This window comes from Benincasa hispida, chromosome 6 (assembly GCF_027475165.1).
Source record: "Benincasa hispida cultivar pf3 chromosome 6, pf3_genome.v1.1, whole genome shotgun sequence".
In the NCBI taxonomy this organism is placed as follows: Eukaryota; Viridiplantae; Streptophyta; class Magnoliopsida; order Cucurbitales; family Cucurbitaceae; genus Benincasa; species Benincasa hispida.
In genome coordinates, this window is record NC_143483.1 from 11,949,513 (window position 1) to 11,970,011 (window position 20,499).

The window sequence follows — 20,499 nt, forward strand, 5'->3', positions numbered from 1 at the left end:
ATCTAATCACTGTGGTCAATAGCAATTTTAATCCCGTTCTTGGCTGCCCTCCAATTGTTGTACAAACTTGTAGTTCCTTAGCAATGTTATAGACTCTTCATTCTTCTCACAAATTTTCCTGCTTCAACTACTTCTTGCACCTTGGCAACTGTTGTGTCAACCTCGTACGAGAAGTCCCAATCTTTTAACCCATAGACCACTGGTGCAAATTGCTTTGACCATGCTTGGTGCAATACAATAGAGGAGAGTAAGCGATCCCTCCCTATAGGCCTAATAACGGAACAAGTGGTAGTTGTCCACATCGATACGTCAAAGGGCTCATGGGGACCCAGGGTGCTCCCCATACTACTTCTTTCAACATCACATGACCTAGGAATCACATCCAAACTGCAAGATCCGGAGTATTTGGACTCTATAACGCAATTAAAGTCTCTAATAGTATTCCTCATGTTGTTCCAAGGACTGCTAAATTTTATTCGAGAATATCCAAACTCAACTGAATACTTTAAGTGACTGGAAATCCATATAAAAAGCATTGGAGCACAACCAAAAAACTTTCCTTTACCTTGAAATCGATAATAACTCAGTGATCTAAAGGTTTCTGCTAGGATTGGGATGACAGGATTTACTCCTTGCTCTATTCCAACAAAAAGTTTAATAACTTATGCTTCTACATACCCCTTGATTTTTATGACAGTACCATAAATACATAGCGCCAAAAGAGATAGACCCTTTCTCTGTGGCAAACTCTCGCGTGTAAGACAAATAAGTAGCCGATGGGGATACAGTTTATTCCCTCTTTGGCCTTCATCTGTTTTTTATATCAGATGTATGAACGTCATCCAGAAACTTGGATAATGGCCTTTGTAGAGTCAACTTTCGATCAAACACATATACCTTACTTCCGGTGCAAGGTGATATGTTGATCAAAGCTTGATATTCTTCCATAGTAAGAGTTAAGTCAAACATGCCGAACGTGAAACACTTCAGTATAGGATCCCAGAATTGTAGCAAAGCCTATAATGCTAATGTATTAATGCTTGCATACATGAGATAAGCTATGTTTCCATATACTTTTGCAAACTCCACTTCGTGCTCCAAGGTTAGGTTTTTCCATAAAACCTTTAAATCTTCTAGGTTGTCATCGATAACTCTATCCGACATGTCTACAGAAATGGAAATTCCATCTTTTTGGGCCAAATTGCCTTCGATTCTAGCTGAAGCTGCTCTGATCACTGCGATACACTTTCCCATGAGTCTTCATTAGGGATAATTTGGGCAAATACCTCAGGCGCCTGAGTGTTTACCATCCTAAGACCAGGTGTAAATAAAGATGAGTCTAGATGTAAATGCATGATGTGGGAAAGAAATAAACAAATAATGTGAAGGTTCAAACAAGCTAGTGAGGTTGATACTAACACCCTAGTTGACACAGATCCCCAAAATGGGTATAGTCATACTTGATCACACAATCAAATTGAGTGAGAACTTTTCGTGTGTCTGCACTGAAACATAAGCTCCTCGAAGGTCAACATTACTTCGTCCTCAAATCTAAACCTAATAGGTACAACTCGAATATGGGGCTTGTGATAGTGTGTGAAATAAACTAATAAAACAAAAAAAAAGGCTCCAAGCAAAGTGCGGTTTGCTCCAAAATCCTATATAGGAAAAAGGTCCTCAAATTAGTCAAAGTCCTGAGCGACATAATAACCAAATTGAGTGAGGATTTTTCGTGTGCCTACACGGGAGCATAAGCTCCTCAAAGGTCAACACTACTTCGTCCTTGATTCTAATCTTAGTAGGAAAAACCCAGATAGGTGGCTTGTGAATGTGTGTGAAAAATAAAATACTCAAGAAATACACACAATAAATTAAAACAAAATTAAAGATTGAATTAATTTAAGATAAAGAAAGAAGAAAAAAATGGCCAAACTCTCAAGGTAGAACCTCAAGTCCCCAGTTGAGTCGTTAAAGTTGTCTCCACGTGCTTGAGACGACGCGGAGCGGCCGACGTCCTTAAAGAGGGTTAATTTTAAAAGAAAATAAAATAGGAATCGCCACCAACATTTTTTACGGTGTGATTAGGCACCAAAATAAAATAAATAATTTTTAATAAAAAATAGAAGTGGTCTACAAAAGCTATAGTTGAGTTCGGGAGTCGTTTAACACCCCACAATACTCGTTTAAAAAAAATGGTGGCCAAATTTTAAATCTTAATTGAAAATTATTTTTTTTAAAAAAAATCATTTTAAAAGAAGAAAATGTCTTATTTTACCCCTCATTACTCCAATATTTGAAATAATCAAATAATGATCCCTAAAATAAGTGGATAAATTCCATTGATTAGGCTATATTAAAATTGATGAAAAAATCCTCACCTCAAGATTGTGAGAAATTGTCATAGGAATAGCCTTTAAATAAAGGATTTTTAAAATATTAATTAAATTCATTTTTTCTCGAGATCAAATCTTGAACTCTCAAAGATGTGATCCCTCACCTCAAGAATTCTAGGAAATTAGACTCCCAAATTTCCTAGACTCCATCGTAGAAATTTCTTTAAAGAAAATGGTCTTGAAAACAAAGTATTAGCAAACATTGGTTAGGAAACCTTTTAAAATTATAGATTAATTTTTGAATGTTTGAAAACACAAAAAGTGTAATTCTAAAGAAAATTTTTAAGTGATTTAGAAAAAGTTTTATGAAAGATTTTAAAACTTAGAGAAATTTAAATTAGAAGGATTTTAAAACTTTGAGAAATTTTAATTAAAAATCAAGTAAGACGTAATATGAACATTATTTTTTCCAGTTTTACTCTTATTTGTATATTAGTGGGTATATCTAATATGCTTTATATTTGGTATATCCGTCAACTGATATACTTCATTAATTTTGGTATATAGGTCTAATGATCTACTTTATTTTTTATTTATCAGTTAGCTGATATACTTTATATAAAATATATCGTTTATGTAATTGATATATCAAAATTTTAATTGTGTTATGATGGTCTTTTTTTTAAAAAAAAAAGTGTCATGATAGACGTTATTTTTGTTTTTTTTAATTCAGTTTTGATATAGAGTTGTTTTCATTTGATTAGTTTGATTATGATGGTCTTATTTAGGTTTTGACTTTAGTTTTATTATGTTTTCAAATGTTTTATCTGATTTTGATAGTATATCTCAATTGAATTAATTTTATCAATTATATAACTAACATGAGTATATCAATTAATTTGTTATATTTCCAAAATTGGATTACATGTAAGTTGCATTTAATTTGACATATCAATTGTAAAATGTATGTACTTCATATTTCATACATGAGTACATTGATATTCCACATTTAAAGAGAAAAAAAAGTATACCAACAATATTGTTGATATACTAAATATGAATTATATCATTCAAAATGATATATACATAAAGTACAAACATTGCTATTTTAATTTTATATAAGCACTAATTCAAAATGCATTTCAAGTATATCATTAGTGTAATAATAAAATTTATTTTAATTTCAATTATAACATTGGTACATTAGTAGTTGTAGTATATCAACGGCAATACAAAATTCATTTCAACTGTAATATTGGTGTATCGTTTGTATATCATTACTTTTTCAAAATATATTTGATTTAATATATTAGTAGTAGATAACTACCCGTTCAAAATTCAATTTCACATTTATGTATCAATAGTTTATTAATATACACTTAGAATGGTTACCAACATGACCAATTGAACCATTATAAGTTTATGACAATGTTCTAGAAAAATAATACTTTGAAACATATGAACAAGAATCCAAATTAAGTCAACGAATAATAACAAATGCACAAGCAATTGTTGGCGAATAAATTTGACAGAATGAATGATAAATTTGATTTATTAACAATATAATTGACTGATTTACCAATATAAATATGTTTTGACTACTTATAAAATATAAAGTATATCAATTAACTAATACATTAAACATAAAGTACATCAAATATATTGCTAATATAATGTTGATACATCAAAGAACGTAAAATTGGAATTATAAAAAATGAAAAATCAGATCTAATAATTTTTTTCCCTATATTTGTAAATTTAAAAAACCAATTGGTTTTTGGTTTGCGTTTATAAACTAATTGATCTTTTAAAAATCAATTTTTGGTTGTTTATTTTTTAAAATTAAGCCAGCAGACATTACTCCCACATCTAAATTTCCTTATTTGTTATCTTATCTTTTACTAATGGTTTAAAAATTAAAAAAAGTAGTTTTTAAAAATTTATTTTTGTTTTTGGAATTTAGCTAAGAATTCAATTATTATACTTAAGAAAGATACACATCATTGTAAAAAATGAGGAGATAGACTCGATTTTCAAAAACTAAAAGCAAAAATCGAAATACAAAAGCCCTGTTTGGTAACTATTTTTTTTTTTTAGAAAAAAAAATTAAGCATATAGACACTACTTCCACGTCCAAATTTCTTCTTTTGTTATCTACTTTTCATCAATGATTTAAAAAACCAAGCCAAATTTTGAGGACTAAAAAAAAGCAGCTTTCAAAAAGTTATCTTTGTTTTTAGAATTTGACTAAGAATTCAACAATTGTATCCAAATCATGGTAAGAAATGTAGATAAAATAAACTTAATTTAAAAAAAACAAAAATAAAAAAAAAATCAAAGGATTACCAAACATGATAGAAATGATTACAGCCTAAATTTACTATTTTTAGAATATTTTTCATTTTTTTTTGCTATTGGGTGGGTTTATGAACACAAACCATGACCAACATGATATCATTCACAGGGACCTTTAGACAGAGAGCGCCACATAAGTGAAATTCTTCTAGGCTTCAAAGTTGAGTTTTTTGTACAGATGACTTAATTTGGGAGGCCAAAATGAAAAATGGTCTCTTGTAGAGAAAGCAATGGAAAGTGGTCTTCTACTTACGTCATAAGCATGTGATTTTATCGATTCGCCCTTGAGACGCACCCTTCGCGCCTGCCAATACGAATTTACTCGATCCTCGATGGCTCATCACACCTTCCTCGATGCACGGTCACTCGATACCCAGCTTTATAGTCACTCGATGCCATTGCAATCGACAGGTATACTCAATCATATCAACGTCATACTCGATGCTCAATTACTTTGTACTCGATTATTTTGAAATATCTGTGTCACTCGATACATGGTAAATTTCAAATCGATATATATGGTGAATTTCAAATCAATTTCTTGAAATGTGAAGTAATTTTATACTCGATAACATTGACTATATAGATGGTTGATTTACATGTACTATATAGTTGGAGATACTCAACAATACTCGATAAACATTGACTATATAGATGGTTGATTTACATGTACTATATACTTGGTGTAATGTAGAGACGTTCTGATAAATACTCTATACACAGTCACTCGATACTTGGTACTCGTTAAGATATACTCATTACATGATACTCGACAATACTCGACAATACTCGATAAACATTGACTATATAGATGGTTGATTACTATATACTCGGTGCATGTTACACGATACTCGACAATACTAAAAAAATTGGTGACCATATAGATGGTATAAATTTACAAATAGTGTCAGAATTCACATGGAAAGCCCTAATAAAAATAATGTCAGATTTACAAATAATGTCAAAATTCACATAGATAGTATAAAAATTCATATAAATAATGCGAAAATTTATATAGAAAAATTGATCTGCCCATAACTCGGAAAAAAAATTCACTTTCATCACCTACTATTTTAGTAGCTATAATTCAAGATACATAAAACTCTTTGAATATTTCAATTTGGCTATCTATTTTTAGCCACCGATAACAATTTCCAAAAAAAAAAAAAAAAAAATTCTTGCTTATTTGAACTTAGGCCCCATAATTGATAATAGGGGCATGCGGCCTTCTTTGAGACTTGTCATCTTCTAGTATTAAAAATTTTAATTTGGAAAAAATGTTATGGGTAGTTCTCCAATAATTTTCATATAAAGATTGGATCGATAATTAATAACATGTGATTAAGGATTTGTCAGAACTCTAAATCAAATAAAATACTTGATCCTAGCTAATGAGTTGTAGTATGTTAGAGTATATGTTATAGAAGTTAATATTAAATGTAATAGATTTAGCTTATGTTATATTTTAGATATTATTTAATTTAGTTTATTGTATATGTAAAAGCTCATTGATCTTAGGTTCTCTTGTATTTAAACTAGCTTTCATTTCACTTGTAAGAGAATATTTGAGAAACCCTAATCTAATTTTCTAAAATCAATGTTTATCGTGTAACGAGTATATCTTAACGAGTATCGAGTATTCAGTGACTATGTATTGAGTATTTATCAGAACATCTCTACATTACACCGAGTATATAGTACATGTAAATCAACCATCTATATAGTCAATGTTTATTGATTATTCTCGAGTATCATGTAATATGCACCGACTATATAGTATATGTAAATCAACCATCTATATAGTCAATGTTATCGAGTATAAAATTACTTCACATTTCAAGAAATCAATTTGAAATTTCACAATGTATCGAGTGACATGGATAATTCAAAATAATTGAGTATAAAGTGGTCGAACATCGAGTATGACGTTGATATGATCGAGTATACACGTGTCGATTTGTGCCGTATCGAGTGATCGTGCATCGAAAAACGTGTGACGAACTATCGAAGAGCAAGTAAATTTATATCGACAGATACGAAGGATGCATTGATTGATAAAATCACATGGTTATGACATAAACAGAATCTACCTTGCATTACTTCCTAGGCTATTTTTGGAGTGGCCATCCGTACCAAAAAAAAAAAAAAAAACCTTCAAAGCTTTGAAACATTCTTCTGCATCGAGAGAGATGCGCGAGCTCCATTTCACAACTTTCGCTAACCGTCTGCTTCTTCTTCCCTCGTCTTCTTCATCATTCTTCTTCTCCTTCTTCGACCTTCTTTCTCTTCGCTTTGATCCATTCACCAATTCCCTCTACACCACAATCACTCCGAGTAGCCATGGGAAATTGGATAAACAAGGAGCCTCCGCCTCCAGTGGTTCTCGTTCCCCCACTCTTCGATTATCCTCCGCTTGCTGCTCGTACCAGGTATGTCTTCTCCAACCTCCTCTCTTCTCTTTATATGATTTCCACCTTCACATCTCAATGCCAGGGCATAATTTTGAACTTATGTGATTAGGAAGATGAGTGATGCAAGTTTACTTGACATTCAATGTACTCTGCTTTCTCTGTGTGTATACTGAATAATGCCAAATTTAGCGCCTACGAGTATTGTTGATTTTGAGAACTGTAGTATTTATTTTTCCTTATGTGGAGATGCTCTCAGTGGAAAAACGTATTTTCTTTACTTCAATGCAGGATGTTGGAGTCATCTTATAATTTGTTATTCGGGAAGCTTGCTTTAAAATGTCTTTTCGAGGATTATTTCGATGAGGCAAGGCATTTTAGCACGGTGATCATGCTAAAGCCCATTGATGACCCTCAGGTGGATTTAGTCGCAACCGTATCCCTTGGAATCTATATGTTTCTTCGCAAATTAGTTATCAATGCCAATTTTTAAAAAATCAGTATATAATTCCGTTATTTACTATTCCTTTGGGGGAAATGCATATTGTTAGAGTAGATTTGGTGCAAAGGATCGTGGTTTCTGCTTAACCTGTTCAGGTATCAGGTCCTCTTGATCATAAGCCTGAGGATAAGATCGTAGGGAATGCATTGTTTCGATGGCAAAGGTATTCTTTTGTGCTGCCTATACTACTGACAGATGCCTCTTAGTCTCTTCATGATTTCTTCTTGAGAACAAGAATCTTTTGTTGGGCAGTGACATTGTTGATCCCCATACATTTGTGGACCTTTATGTGTCAAACTCTGATCCGTAAGAGATACACTCCTTCGAGTTAAATTTTATTCTTGGTTCATTGATGTATCCCTGCTTGTTGGCTGTGGTGATTTATATCTGCTGGCTTATGCCTTCAGGGTTTTACAAATGAGGTCATGTGCATACTATCCCAAATATGGCTTTGGAGCTTTTGGTATTTTCCCACTCCTACGGAAGAAAAGGTTCGCAACACAATAAGATAACACATAATACAATACATGCACATATTGACTTTGTACAAATTTGTGAGGACACAAAATGTGTCCTAGAGTTATTTGGGGGACATCTTCGAGGTATATGTTGACACGGTTATGGTTCACTATCTGCAGATTATGTTCCGAGGACTTTGGTCTTATTGGACTCAGATATGGCTCAAGGAATCTGTCAGCAGGAATCACACTTATGCCCTTCTCCTGTAATTAATGAGTTACCTTCTGATAAGCATGTTGGTGTGGGTGTATGGTTCGATAATATGTGTCAGTTATCTCTCATATTCCAACCATAACATTAGTTATCATATATTGCATATTAAGTCTTCCCATATGAAATATCAAATATGTAAAATTTTCATGGTTACATGTGCCCAGAGCTTGTTAATTTCAAATTAAAATATTTATTTGGATACTAAGGACAAGAACATGCAATAGGGATAGGTGTATGTATATACGTAAGCTAGATTTATTGTCTTACCATCCTCAAGTTGATAAGGCTGTAGGTGGAAATTTAATTGGTTTTTGGCTGCATTGATAGGGTGGGAACAAGTGCCCTCCTCGGGGTCCTGAATATCTGTTATTAGTTATTACTATCCTGAGGGGATCACCTTGATTGTGAAGGTCATTTATCTATTATTTTTCACACTCCAGCTATTCTTTTCTTTCTTTCTTTTTTCTTTCATTACTTCCTCTTCTTGACCCTCTCTCTCTCTCTCTGTTCCTCCCATCTCCATTTTTTGTGTATGAACATGCTGATGAAGCAAAGAGTGGACTAGGAAAGGAAAAGCTAAACTCAGAAAAGGAGATAAAATATACTACAATAATACTGAGAAACTAACTCTTAGTTTTGATTTGTGAAAATAGTACTTAGTACTTGGTGGTGTTATAGAAAAATACAAGTGCCAAAGTGAGTATAGCTCAACTGGCATCCGAGATGTGTTAACGACCTTGAGGTCCATGGTTCTATTCCCCCCACCCCTATTGTACTAAAAAAAAGAAAAGTCTCATAGGAAAGTAAAGGTTTTCCCCCTGCATCAAAAGTAAATATGCGTCCTTTCGGGGACATCCGATACATAAAAAGTATATATGCATTTATCTTTTAATACAGATCGAAAAGTTTTCCCCATGAAAGGAAAGAACATCCTAGTACATCCTTCAGCATTTTTAATATCCCTTTCTCAATGCACTGTCGTGCTCATATGTATTGAAGTACTATAATGATGGAATTTCACAGATGTCATTGTTTTTAACTTTCCAAATTTCTAATAATGAGTCAGAGACCTCTGAATTGTCATCATAATGCTTCATTGCTTTGCAGCAAAAGATGAACTCCCAAAAACTGCGTGGCTGGTCAGCAAGATGGGAAGGCTGACTACTGGAGTGCAGTATGAGCCACAATGTAAGTAGTAATTTGCAATAACCCATTTACAAATGTTAGTTTCCATTCACTAAATTTGAGATCTTTTACTCCAGTTGGCGTTAATAAAAAGAGGACCGGAGATGCAAAAAGAACTAGAATGAGTGCAACAAGAGTAACTGAAAAAATGATATTGTCCTACGACCCTACTTAATCCCCAGATATCTTCAAAGATTCAAGATTTTCTTCTGAATCCAATTTCCTGAAAAGTGTGCCTTGACCACACAAGACCCTCATAATTTAGCTTTATTCGTGTTTTGAGACAAAAATCATGAGATAGTCGTTTCACGTGTAGAGCTTGTATTAGTGAAACATCATTAAAAGCTGAAAGTTTTGAGAATTTGAATATGAATATTGTAGTTGTAAGAGCATGGGAAGAAGAAACTTCATGGCTACTACCTAGATATAATTCACCAAGAGGATGACACAATATGAACTATATGAACCAGCCTAACATCTATATCTTCAAGAATAACCAATGAAATTCTTCATTACATAGCATAAGTGTTGCATACAAGAATTTATACCTCTGTTTGTCAAGGTTGCCCAATCAAGGGCAGGGTGGGCAAGGAAGGAGGGGACAATTGCTCTTATTAGTTTTTTGTAAATTATAAAAACTATTTATATAAAGTAATTAGATTTTATAGTTTTCCTCTTGTCGCCCTCCATAATTTTTTTTTAGAATTGAAAGACACTTTATGTAAAAATTAGGATTATAAAAATTTCTGGGGTGCCGCCTAGTTTGTTTTAAATTAAATGTATAAGATAGTTAAGATTATTTTCTACTTCTCCTCTAGTTTCCTCCATCCTCCCTCCCAAGAATGGAAAGATTATATATATAATTAGGAAAATTTTTGGTTCACCCCCATGATATCAACATCCTTTCTTTTTGAGCTTCTTAACTGAAATACTCCTAGTGTCCCCCAGGTTTTAGTTTCGAATCCCATTTGACTGAAATTCTCTAACATTATGATTAAGGACCAATTTATGCCTTCCCTAGCATCTAAATCTCCACAAACAATCAAATAATTTTTTCCCCAAGAGTAATCAAATAATTCTTGTTTTTCATTTTTAATGTCTGTCAAAAAGTTTATGTTAATTATTGAACTTGTTAAAAAATTTGTTGTTTTTGTTTCTTTTAGATGGGATTAAAGATGGTGGGTCATTAAAAAATTTAATGAATTGGAGTTGTGCAATTGGCTATGATGTGGGTTCGGGGAGCCCTTTGAGCCCATCTTTCAATTTTGGTCTTGAACTTGCAAAAAATTCACAGGTTTGTTTATGCATAAATTAAATTAATGATTGCATATACTGCTATCCTTTTGACTGTAAGAGTTTGTTATTTGGTTTATAAGATGAGTTTGTTATTTCATTTATAAGATCTACCATATTTATGTTTGGGATTTGGGCATGAACACAAAGTTGTTAGTGTTTGGTGAAAAAAATAATGTAATTTCTCAAATTTGCATATACTTTAAATCTTTGATCTTGACGTGTCTAGAATAGTGGAATAGACATGTTTACCCCATGTGAGCCTATAAGATAATGGAATAGTTCATAAATTAATTTAAATGGGTTTGTTCACAGTGCTACATATTTCTACCAAAAATAGTGCTACAGTATTTGAAATTTTTATTAAGAATAACGGGCTTTAATTCAAAACTTTTTTTTTCAAAAAAATCTTTTTAATCTTTATGCGATGGAACTAATTTTTTTTGCCACACTGCTGAGTTCAAGAGGGGATAGCTTACTAGAGTGTGATGCTTGGGTGCTGCTCGGAGTATAATGTTAAAATATTGCTAGAGCTCAATTGTCGGTTAGGTAGAACATATTCTGCAAGAGCCAATTTCCGTCGAACAATTTGCAGTTCCAAATAGGAAGGCTTTTACATTCGTTTTTTCACTTATAAAAAAGATCACTGGTGGAGTAAGAGGTGAAAGAAATAATTTGGCTATTAGAAAAGATACAAGGAAAGCGCATAACCAATAGTGGTTATAAGAAACGATACAAGAAAAGCACATAACCAATAGGTAAGAGAATTCTAGACACGCTATCATGACTATCATGATGTGAGTTCTTCAAGTTGTTAGTTATTAAACTATTAGGAGGTTGAAGACAATCTAGAAATGAAGGCTCCAAATACGGCTCTTTTTTTTTTTTACTGATACATGGTGTGGTCAGTAGGTGGATGCTGTGTGTCACAATCGCTCTTTCGGAAGCTTCTCTTAGCGATTGTGCGGCACTTGTTCCCGCTCACGAACAAGCCAGCCAACTCGATTACGGACTGCCGATGGCACACCGAGTGCCTCTTGCAACCTCCACCCCCGTTTTAGGGAAAACGGTTTTAGAAAACGGGTTTGGAGAAAAGGTTTTCGTAAGAAGATTTGTGAGTGTGAATAAAGAAAGAAAGATTGTAGTAGACTAGAAAGCAATAAGCAACAACAACGGCTTTATAGAGTACTACTCCGGGTATGAGGAAATGATGGTTAGTCTTATCCCCATATAGTGCATTCTGAACAAAAAGCCAACTGGCGCCCTTGCATATGCAAAAGGGCGAGTGGTCACTTACAATGAAAATGTAAAGAAAGCAAGCTAACTAAACTAATACAATACAGGACATGAAAATATGCTAGAAGGGGGTTGGATTGGGCATGCGGCCATGGGCAACAGGCCCTGGACAAGCATGACCGTTACATTCTCCCCCACTTAATTGGTTGACGTCCCCGTCAACCGACCTTGTTCAAAACCTGCGATGGCCGGAGCCGCATTCTTCAAGTCTTCGGCCCGCTCCCAACTGATCTCTTCATCGGGGAGATCCTTCCATTTCACCAAGAACTCTGTCAGTTCTCGTCTGGGTCTTCCACTACGGCGCGTACGTTTACCCAAGATTTGTGCAACTTCTTTCTCAGCAAAACTCTTCATCGTGACTGATGGGCGCCTTAGCATGTTCCGCTGTCCATCCTCGGGTTCGGGATGATAGGGCTTCAGGAGGTTCACACCGATGACAGAATGAATCTTCATCCATGAGGGTAACTGAACCCTATATGAGGTTCTCCCGACCTTCTCAATTACCTCCACTGGACCTTCATATTTCCTTACTAGCCGTTGGTCTCTCTGGCCTCGGAACTGAAACTGTCCCGGTCGTAGCTTGATCAGGACCTTGTCCCCAGCTTGAAACTCAAGGGCCCTCTGCTTCTTACCAGCCCATTTCTTCACTCTCCTTGATGCTCTTTCTAGGTAGGCGCGAGCTATCTCAGGGGTTTTGCTCCACTCTTTAGTGAAGTTATGTGTCTGAGGACTTTTGCCTGCATAAGGGTGGTCCACCAAGTGTGGCCTGAGTGGCTGTCTGTCGCACACTTCGAGGGCCGCCTTTCCGATCGCGGAACTCTGCTGGATATTGAAGCTAAGCTGAGCCATACCTAACAACTCGTCTGACTGTTTTCGACGCCCAGCCAATTCGGGCGGGGCCATCTGATATGCCTTCCTGGCAGGCGGCTTTGCCCCTGGCAACAACTCGACCTCATGGTCAATCCCCCTTCGTGGGGGTAGGGACTTGGGCAAGCTTCTCGGCCTGACGTCCTGATACTCTTCCAAGACAAATAGATCGTCTTGGGGGATCTCCTCTTCAGTGGACTCAACCGATTCTACTGGGATGGTCATGAACGTGGGTTCGTCGTGGGCCGGGCCCCTCTTCAATTAGAGGGCTGAGATCATTCTCACTCCATTTGGCCACTTGATACTTGCTTGGACTACGGTCGGTGTAGATCCGGTAATGACTAAGCATTTGGCGAGGGGCACTGGTATGACTTTATGTTCAAGTAGGAATTCCATCCCCAGTACCACATCAAAATCATCCATCTTGACAATCACGAAGTCGACGAGGCCCTTCCAGTCTCCTAACTTTACCGGAGTTCTCTTCGCTATCCCCGAAATCGGTAGGGCTGCGGAATTCACAGCTTTCATCTTTCCTGCATCTCTTTCCCAATTCAAGTTCAGGCGGCGAGCTTCCGTTTCCGCCATGAAGTTATGGGTAGCCCTAGAGTCAACCATAGTGGTTTTGGCCGATCTTTGGTTGACCCAAGCGTCCACATACATGAGACCTTTCTCTAGTGGCTCCGTCGCCTTTCCCATATTCTTCTGGAGTGCAGACAGAAATTTCAATGCCCCCATCCTGGGATTCTCAATTTCTGCCGCTGGCTCGGTTACCGTCTCCTCTAGTTCGGCCTCGTCTCCGGAGGTAGAGGCTAATGTGGCTTGAAAAGCACTGAATGCGGTTTGATTTGGACATTCACGCGCCCTGTGTGGCCCTCTACATATGAAACAAGACAGGGGGCGATTGTAATTGTTATGCTGTTGTGGCGGCCCCTGCCAGTTGTTTCCTGATCTCGGTTGGGATGATTTACGGTCCCCTCCTGTGTTCTTGTCTCCTCCCCCAGGCCTGGGAGGGCTGGAACGGCTGTTTCTGTTTTCATCATTTGAGGAAGTTGATTGCTTCCTCACATCTTGTGAGTCAGTGCTAAGGTCGTATAGTCGTTCAGCTGCCGCATAGGCAGAGGGGAGATTCTGTACTCTCTGTTCATATAGTTTTGCTTTTGCCCACGGTTTCAGCCCCTCCACAAAGCAAAAGACCTTGTCTTTTTCGGACATATCTCGTATGTCCAACATGAGTCCTGCAAACTGTTTTACGTAGTCCCTGATGTTACTTGTTTGCTTTAGCTCTCTGAGTTTTCGTCGAGCCAAGATCTCAACATTTTCAGGGAAGAACTGCGAACGAAGTTCTTGTTTCAATCTATCCCAAGTATCAATAGTGCAACGTCCTTCCTGTATGTCTGTAAATCGTGATCTCCACCACAGTTTTGCATCTTCAATTAGATGCATCGTTGCTATTGTGACTTTCGACTCTTCAGTCACTGTGTTCGTCGCCTTGAAGTATTGCTCAAGGTCGAAGATAAAATTTTCCAGGGCTTTCGCTTCTCGCACCCCACAGAAGGGTTTTGGTTCTGGGATTTTTATTCGGCTTACTGCCACTGCGCCCCCAGGTGGGGCTTGGTTCCCTACCGCTCGGATGGTGAGATTCACCCTCGCACTCACATCTGCTATCTCGGCTCTGACGACATCCAGGGCCGATCGAAAGTCTTCAGATAGGTCGGTTACCATCTGAAGTATTGCTTTTTGGGAGCTGTCCAGCTCTTCGACACGCTCCTCTATGTGGGCAACAGAACCCGAGGAGCTATCGCCTCGTTCAAAGTTGCCGGACCGTACTGTTTTGGTCTCGAGGGTCTCTACCCTCATCATCAATTCTCTGACGGGTAATCCGTCTAGGCGGCCTACCACCGCATCAATTCCATCGGCTTTCTCGGCAACTTCTTGTAGCCGAGTCTCAAGGAAACGAACATTATCTGGGACCTCTCTCAGGTAGAGCATTTGTTCTTCTATCTCTACCAATCTGTCCACATGGGACTTGTTCAAGTTCTTCGTCGCCGACATGATCACTGATCTTCCCTCTATAAGCCAACTTGGCTCTGATACCAACTATCACAATCGCTCTTTCGGAAGCTTCTCTTAGCGATTGTGCGGCACTTGTTCCCGCTCACGAACAAGCCAGCCAACTCGATTACGGACTGCCGATGGCACACCGAGTGCCTCTTGCAACCTCCACCCCCGTTTTAGGGAAAACGGTTTTAGAAAACGGGTTTGGAGAAAAGGTTTTCGTAAGAAGATTTGTGAGTGTGAATAAAGAAAGAAAGATTGTAGTAGACTAGAAAGCAATAAGCAACAACAACGGCTTTATAGAGTACTACTCCGGGTATGAGGAAATGATGGTTAGTCTTATCCCCATATAGTGCATTCTGAACAAAAAGCCAACTGGCGCCCTTGCATATGCAAAAGGGCGAGTGGTCACTTACAATGAAAATGTAAAGAAAGCAAGCTAACTAAACTAATACAATACAGGACATGAAAATATGCTAGAAGGGGGTTGGATTGGGCATGCGGCCATGGGCAACAGGCCCTGGACAAGCATGACCGTTACACTGTGCATCTGAGAGCTCCAGAACTGGTAATGAATTTTCAATTGGTGGATGCTCTGTTTTGTTCACTGAGAAACTCAAGATCACTCATTGGCAGCTGCGTCAGTGTAGTTTATTCTGTTGGAGGGTCATGTTTTAAGTGTTGAGAGCACAATGGCTTTATCTCACATGTTCGTAAAAAAGAGAATTTGGAGCAGTAGTTACCTTTTAATTTTTTTAAGAAACAATTTCATTAATCTATGAAATTTACAGAAAGAATGTACAATCCATGGAATTACAGTCCAGTTATTGATAAGGGTAGTGTATGAATATGAAGCAAAAAGTTTAGAAATTTTACCCCAAGAAATAGCTAGGTCAAAGAACGTATTTCTTTGGTTTCTTTTCTTCCGTGATACTCATTGGAGCAGTTACTCTTTGGTCACAAATTTAAAAGGAGGGTTGGCTCTATCTGGGGAATTTTATTGGGATGAAATAGTAGATGTTTTGTGGGAAAGCAAGCACTGGTAAGAGATGTGGATCTAGCTCTCGATGTTTGGCTTCTTAATGGTGTACTCTTGCCAAATAACTGTTGTAGTTATGTCTTATAATTCTTCTTCGAAGAGTTTACCGTGAGCTCTTTGGGTTTTGGGGAAACTTTTTCTTATCCCCCCATTTGTTTATTGTTCAAGTTCAAAGAAAATTATTGTTTCTTGTCCAAGAAAAAATGTATTGAATTTTCTGGAAAATTCATAGCCTTATATAGAACTCTATATTTTCCGAAGCTCCAGAACCTTCATATTCATTAACTTTTAACTTAAAACAGTTTGTGAATGGCTCTGAAAATGATATGTTTCAATTCATTAATGACAACTACTGACAAGTTTTGTACTGATCTCGTTTTGTAGTTCATTGCCTCATTCTATCAACATGTGGTGGTTCAACGGAGGGTATGACTTTTTTCTCACATTCTTGCATACCTTTCTCTGTGCTATTAAGCAGTTGCCTCTTTGTCTATTACTGGGAAAATTTTAGAGGGTCAAGCTTATTCCTGGGTCCAAAAACATTAAACATCCAGTGTAGCTTCTAAATAAATGTACAACTGCCGAACATTGTCACCAATAGTAAGTTGAAATTCCGTATACTGGGACTAAAGAATTTCTATACTTTTTTAAGTAGTATTGCAACACTGCCATTAGGGTAAAAGTAACTTGTCTCATGGCGGTCTAAGGAACTATAGAATTTCATGATTGACTGCTCTAGATGTTATCACCAATAGCTTTCTAGATGTTCACATGTGACGTCACTAATTTTGAGAGATCAACATATGTATTCTCTTGAATCTTCATTTGGTTGGCCACGATCATGTTGTTTGCTTACCATTTCTTGCTTGCTATATATATATCCCTCTACCAGGGATTTTATCTACCGTTATATTTTCCTTGCATCTGTTCGCTTGAGGATCCATCCTCCTCCTACTTGTATCCAAATCTTACAATATTTCAGCTGATTTAATCAATTAGGTGAAGAACCCCCTTGAAGAAAATGAAATTGTTGGAATCACGAATTACATCGACTTTGGCTTTGAGATGCAGACTAGGTATATATTCTTGAGTAATAAGTTAGAACAGGACCAAATGGTATTGTCAAATGTTCTTATAAAGTTATGATCTAATCTTATTTTAGAGTTGATGATGTCAAACCAGCAGATAATATTCCCGATTCTACTTTCCAAATAGCAGCATCATGGCAAGCCAATAAAAATTTCTTACTGAAGGTATAGCAAGCTTCTTTACCTCTCTATCTCTCTCTCTCTCTCTCTATTTTAAATTATTATTATTATTATTATTATGGACTAGATTTCACCTTCAACAGGGGAAGGCAGGGCCTCTTAGCTCCTCACTTGTTATAGCATTCAAGTCATGGTGGAAACCTTCATTTACTTTCAGCATCTCAGGTATCTTTACGGATAGGTTTGTAGGAGTAACGGACTATAAGGTCCATGCATTCATGTGGTATCCTATTAAGCACTAACAGTATTTCATGTGCTACTTTACACACCGTGATAAAGGCCAGGCTACGCTTTTGTAATATAACTTTACCCTTTGTTTCTGAGATTGTAATATAGATATCCTGTCTTAATTTTATCGCCAACATTCTAGTACTCTGATACAACCATCTCAAAATCGGTAGAAACTCACATGGAAACTAGTATCTACTGGCTACTAGTTTTAGTCATACCAAGATTTTCTCTGTGCATGAACAACACAATTTTGATGACATTTGGGGGCTTTCAACTTTCTATGGAGCTGATTCCTTGTAAGGACATGGCCAAAGTAGATCTAGGATTAGGATCCGTGGAACTGGGCTCTAAAATTTGCAATCTTTTGGATAGGGACACTGTTAGGAACCAAGGTAGTTATGGCCTATGAGATGTCTTTGTCTCACATTGGTTAGAATGGGATGACCAATGTGGTACTTAAGTGGCTTGGCTGGCTCTCCCATCCCAATAACTAGCTTTTGGAGTGTGGTTCTCCAACGTGCTAAAGTACCTAATAATTGTATTAGAGTCGGTTGTTGACGTTCCGGAGTAGAACCGATGGAGGGTTCTGACCGGATATGACCGAGTGAAGTACCGCCAGAGTAGTCGTCGGGACATCGACTTTCTGGAGATGGGGTATTGTTAGGAACCGAAGTAGTTATGGGATGTCTTTGTCCCACATTGGTTAGACTGGGATGACCAATGTGGTATTTAATGACTTTCCATCCCAATAGCTAGCTTTTGGGGTGTGGTTCTCCAAGGTGCTTAAGTACCTAACGGACACTTCCGGTAAAAAATGTAACAAGGGAAGACAGAAGATCCTCCTACGAAGCATGAGACATCCGTCACCCAAAGAGCTAAATGAAAAGCAGCTCGATTGTTAAGGTTGGGCGCTGGGGGAGTAGTTAGAACATCTTTAGATAAAGGGGTCCACGAGGCAGCTACAGAAAGAATACTTTCCCAATTGAATGTTCTTTTTCTATTTTTTTGGAGACCTACCGTTCTCCTTTATCCACATTCGTTTTGGGAAAATTCTAGATAAATATTAGTCCATAATGTATGTTCATACGACTTATCTGTCATTGTGGCCCACTGGAAGAGCTTTTTTGTAAACCTAAGGAGAAAGAAAAGAGATGAAAAACATTAGTCCATAACATTAAGAAAAGAGATGAAAAACATTAGTCCATAACATTTCAGCTTTTCTTTTAAAAGTTTGATCTAGCATAGCTTCACTGTAGAATTCTCTGGTTGTGCATTAATTGAGATCTAAGGAACTGAAAAAACCAATTAACTGAGCGAAACCAAATACCATAAAAACCGAGTAAAACTCAAGGAAAAGTGTGGGACCTCCATCCTCTATTTACCAAGACCCATTAGCGCAGAAAGAGAAATAATTTAGCTTTTTGACCCGTTCATTCTTCAAATTATCTTTTTGACACTTTTTATTACTTCCATATTAACTTTTTCTTATGGGTCTTGACCTACTATGGATGATTCGGTAAGTACTGTACCTGCGATGATTTGTCTAATTGCATATATGCCATAATGCATCATAATTATCAATTATCAATACAAGTTTTAAATGATTACTTGGTCTATTATGCAGCTACCAGGGATCGTATAGTTGGAAAAACTGCATATGGATTTGGCATCCGCGTCGAAAACCTTAGAGAAGCCAGGTTGTATGAAAGCTTTATTTCTCCTTTATCTCCTATCCTTTTCCACATCCTCCACTATTATGATCCTCTATTGTTGTATATGTTTTGTTGTTAAACTTTCTAATTTAGAAATATGAAATCTTGCTTGCCTTGGCTATTTGATCACACGAGTTTTGAATCGTTCAAGTAAACGAGGCATACATATCATTCGAGCTCTTCTACTAACTGGACATTCACTTCACTGTTTTCCAGTTATCAAAGAGCTGATCCAAATTTTGTGATGCTTACACCAAGCAAGGAGCATCTGGCTGACAGCATGATTTGGAAAATCGGGAAGAGACCGATGCTGCAGTCGGATGTAAATGCTGGAAATTTCGATGACATACCGAAGGAACTAAGACCCTTGAACAAAATTTTGTGAGATTTATTTCCTGTCAGTTTTGTACCTGACACAGAACCAAAAGGTTGCTTCTTATCCTGAAGAACAGAAGAAGCGTTTGTAATCTTGGATTAGTATCGACTCTGCTAGTATAATATAGGAACTCAGACAATTGTTATTCCTTTCCCTCTTCTGGCCTCTTCCACTCACAAAGGAAGAGCCTAGAGTGAGAAGTAATTGTCAAGGGAATTAAAGTTAAAGTTACATGCTTTTATAATTATCTTTTTTTAATCCAAATCTGCACCTTGTTAATTTTCATAATAATAAGATCGACTTTTACTACAGGTAAGAAAATACCTTTGACATTGGATGGAAATTTCTTTGGTTAAGTTATAACTTTTGGTTTTTTTTTTTTGGGCTAACAAATATTGGAAAACCAATATCTCCAAATATAGCAAAATGTTAACTAATCTACAAATCATAGATGTCTATCAGTGTCTATGTGCTGACATTAATAGATGTCTATCACTATCTAACTACTGATATTGGTAGATGTCTAGATAGTAATATTTTTTTATATTTGAAAATATTTTTAATAGTTTTGTCATTTAAAATAATAATAATTATTATTATCATTATTAAAATATTTATAGATTTGGTTCTTTTATAGTGAGGAGAAAGTTAGACTTTATGTTCTATGATTTTAAAAGTAAGAATTTGATCTTTATTGTTTGATAAATAATCCCTATGGCTATTCAGGAAGATTTTATCAAAATTATAAGGACTAAATTCTAATTAGAATAAATTGCAAAACTATCCCATTGCAAAATTCATCTCTAAAGTATCGTGGTAATTGCAATTATACTCTCAAACTTTGAAT

The 20,499-nt window shown here is 36.5% G+C and overlaps 1 protein-coding gene across 1 annotated transcript; it reads left to right on the forward strand.

Annotated features, from left to right (window-relative positions):
* Positions 1–6,828: 6,828 nt before the first annotated feature.
* On the forward strand, positions 6,829–19,916 carry LOC120080052 (beta-galactosidase). Its single transcript, XM_039034604.2, has 14 exons — positions 6,829–7,117; positions 7,388–7,532; positions 7,694–7,761; positions 7,851–7,904; positions 8,006–8,089; positions 8,237–8,322; positions 9,438–9,518; positions 10,679–10,809; positions 16,450–16,491; positions 17,065–17,141; positions 17,228–17,318; positions 17,417–17,498; positions 19,189–19,261; positions 19,493–19,916. Exons 1-14 carry the CDS (start codon positions 7,029–7,031, stop codon positions 19,659–19,661), a joined length of 1,272 nt encoding a protein of 423 aa, XP_038890532.1. The 5' UTR covers positions 6,829–7,028; the 3' UTR covers positions 19,662–19,916.
* Positions 19,917–20,499: the final 583 nt, after the last annotated feature.

What these genes read in the sequence shown, in the direction of transcription:
- LOC120080052 (XM_039034604.2), top strand. Translation starts at nt 7,029, where the DNA reads ATGGGAAATTGGATAAACAAGGAGCCTCCGCCTCCAGTGGTTCTCGTT. An exon ending in GCATTGTTTCGATGGCAAAG is followed by an intron (nt 7,762 to 7,850) that starts GTATTCTTTTGT and finishes TTTGTTGGGCAG; the next exon opens with TGACATTGTTGATCCCCATA. An exon ending in ATTTACTTTCAGCATCTCAG is followed by an intron (nt 17,499 to 19,188) that starts GTATCTTTACGG and finishes TCTATTATGCAG; the next exon opens with CTACCAGGGATCGTATAGTT.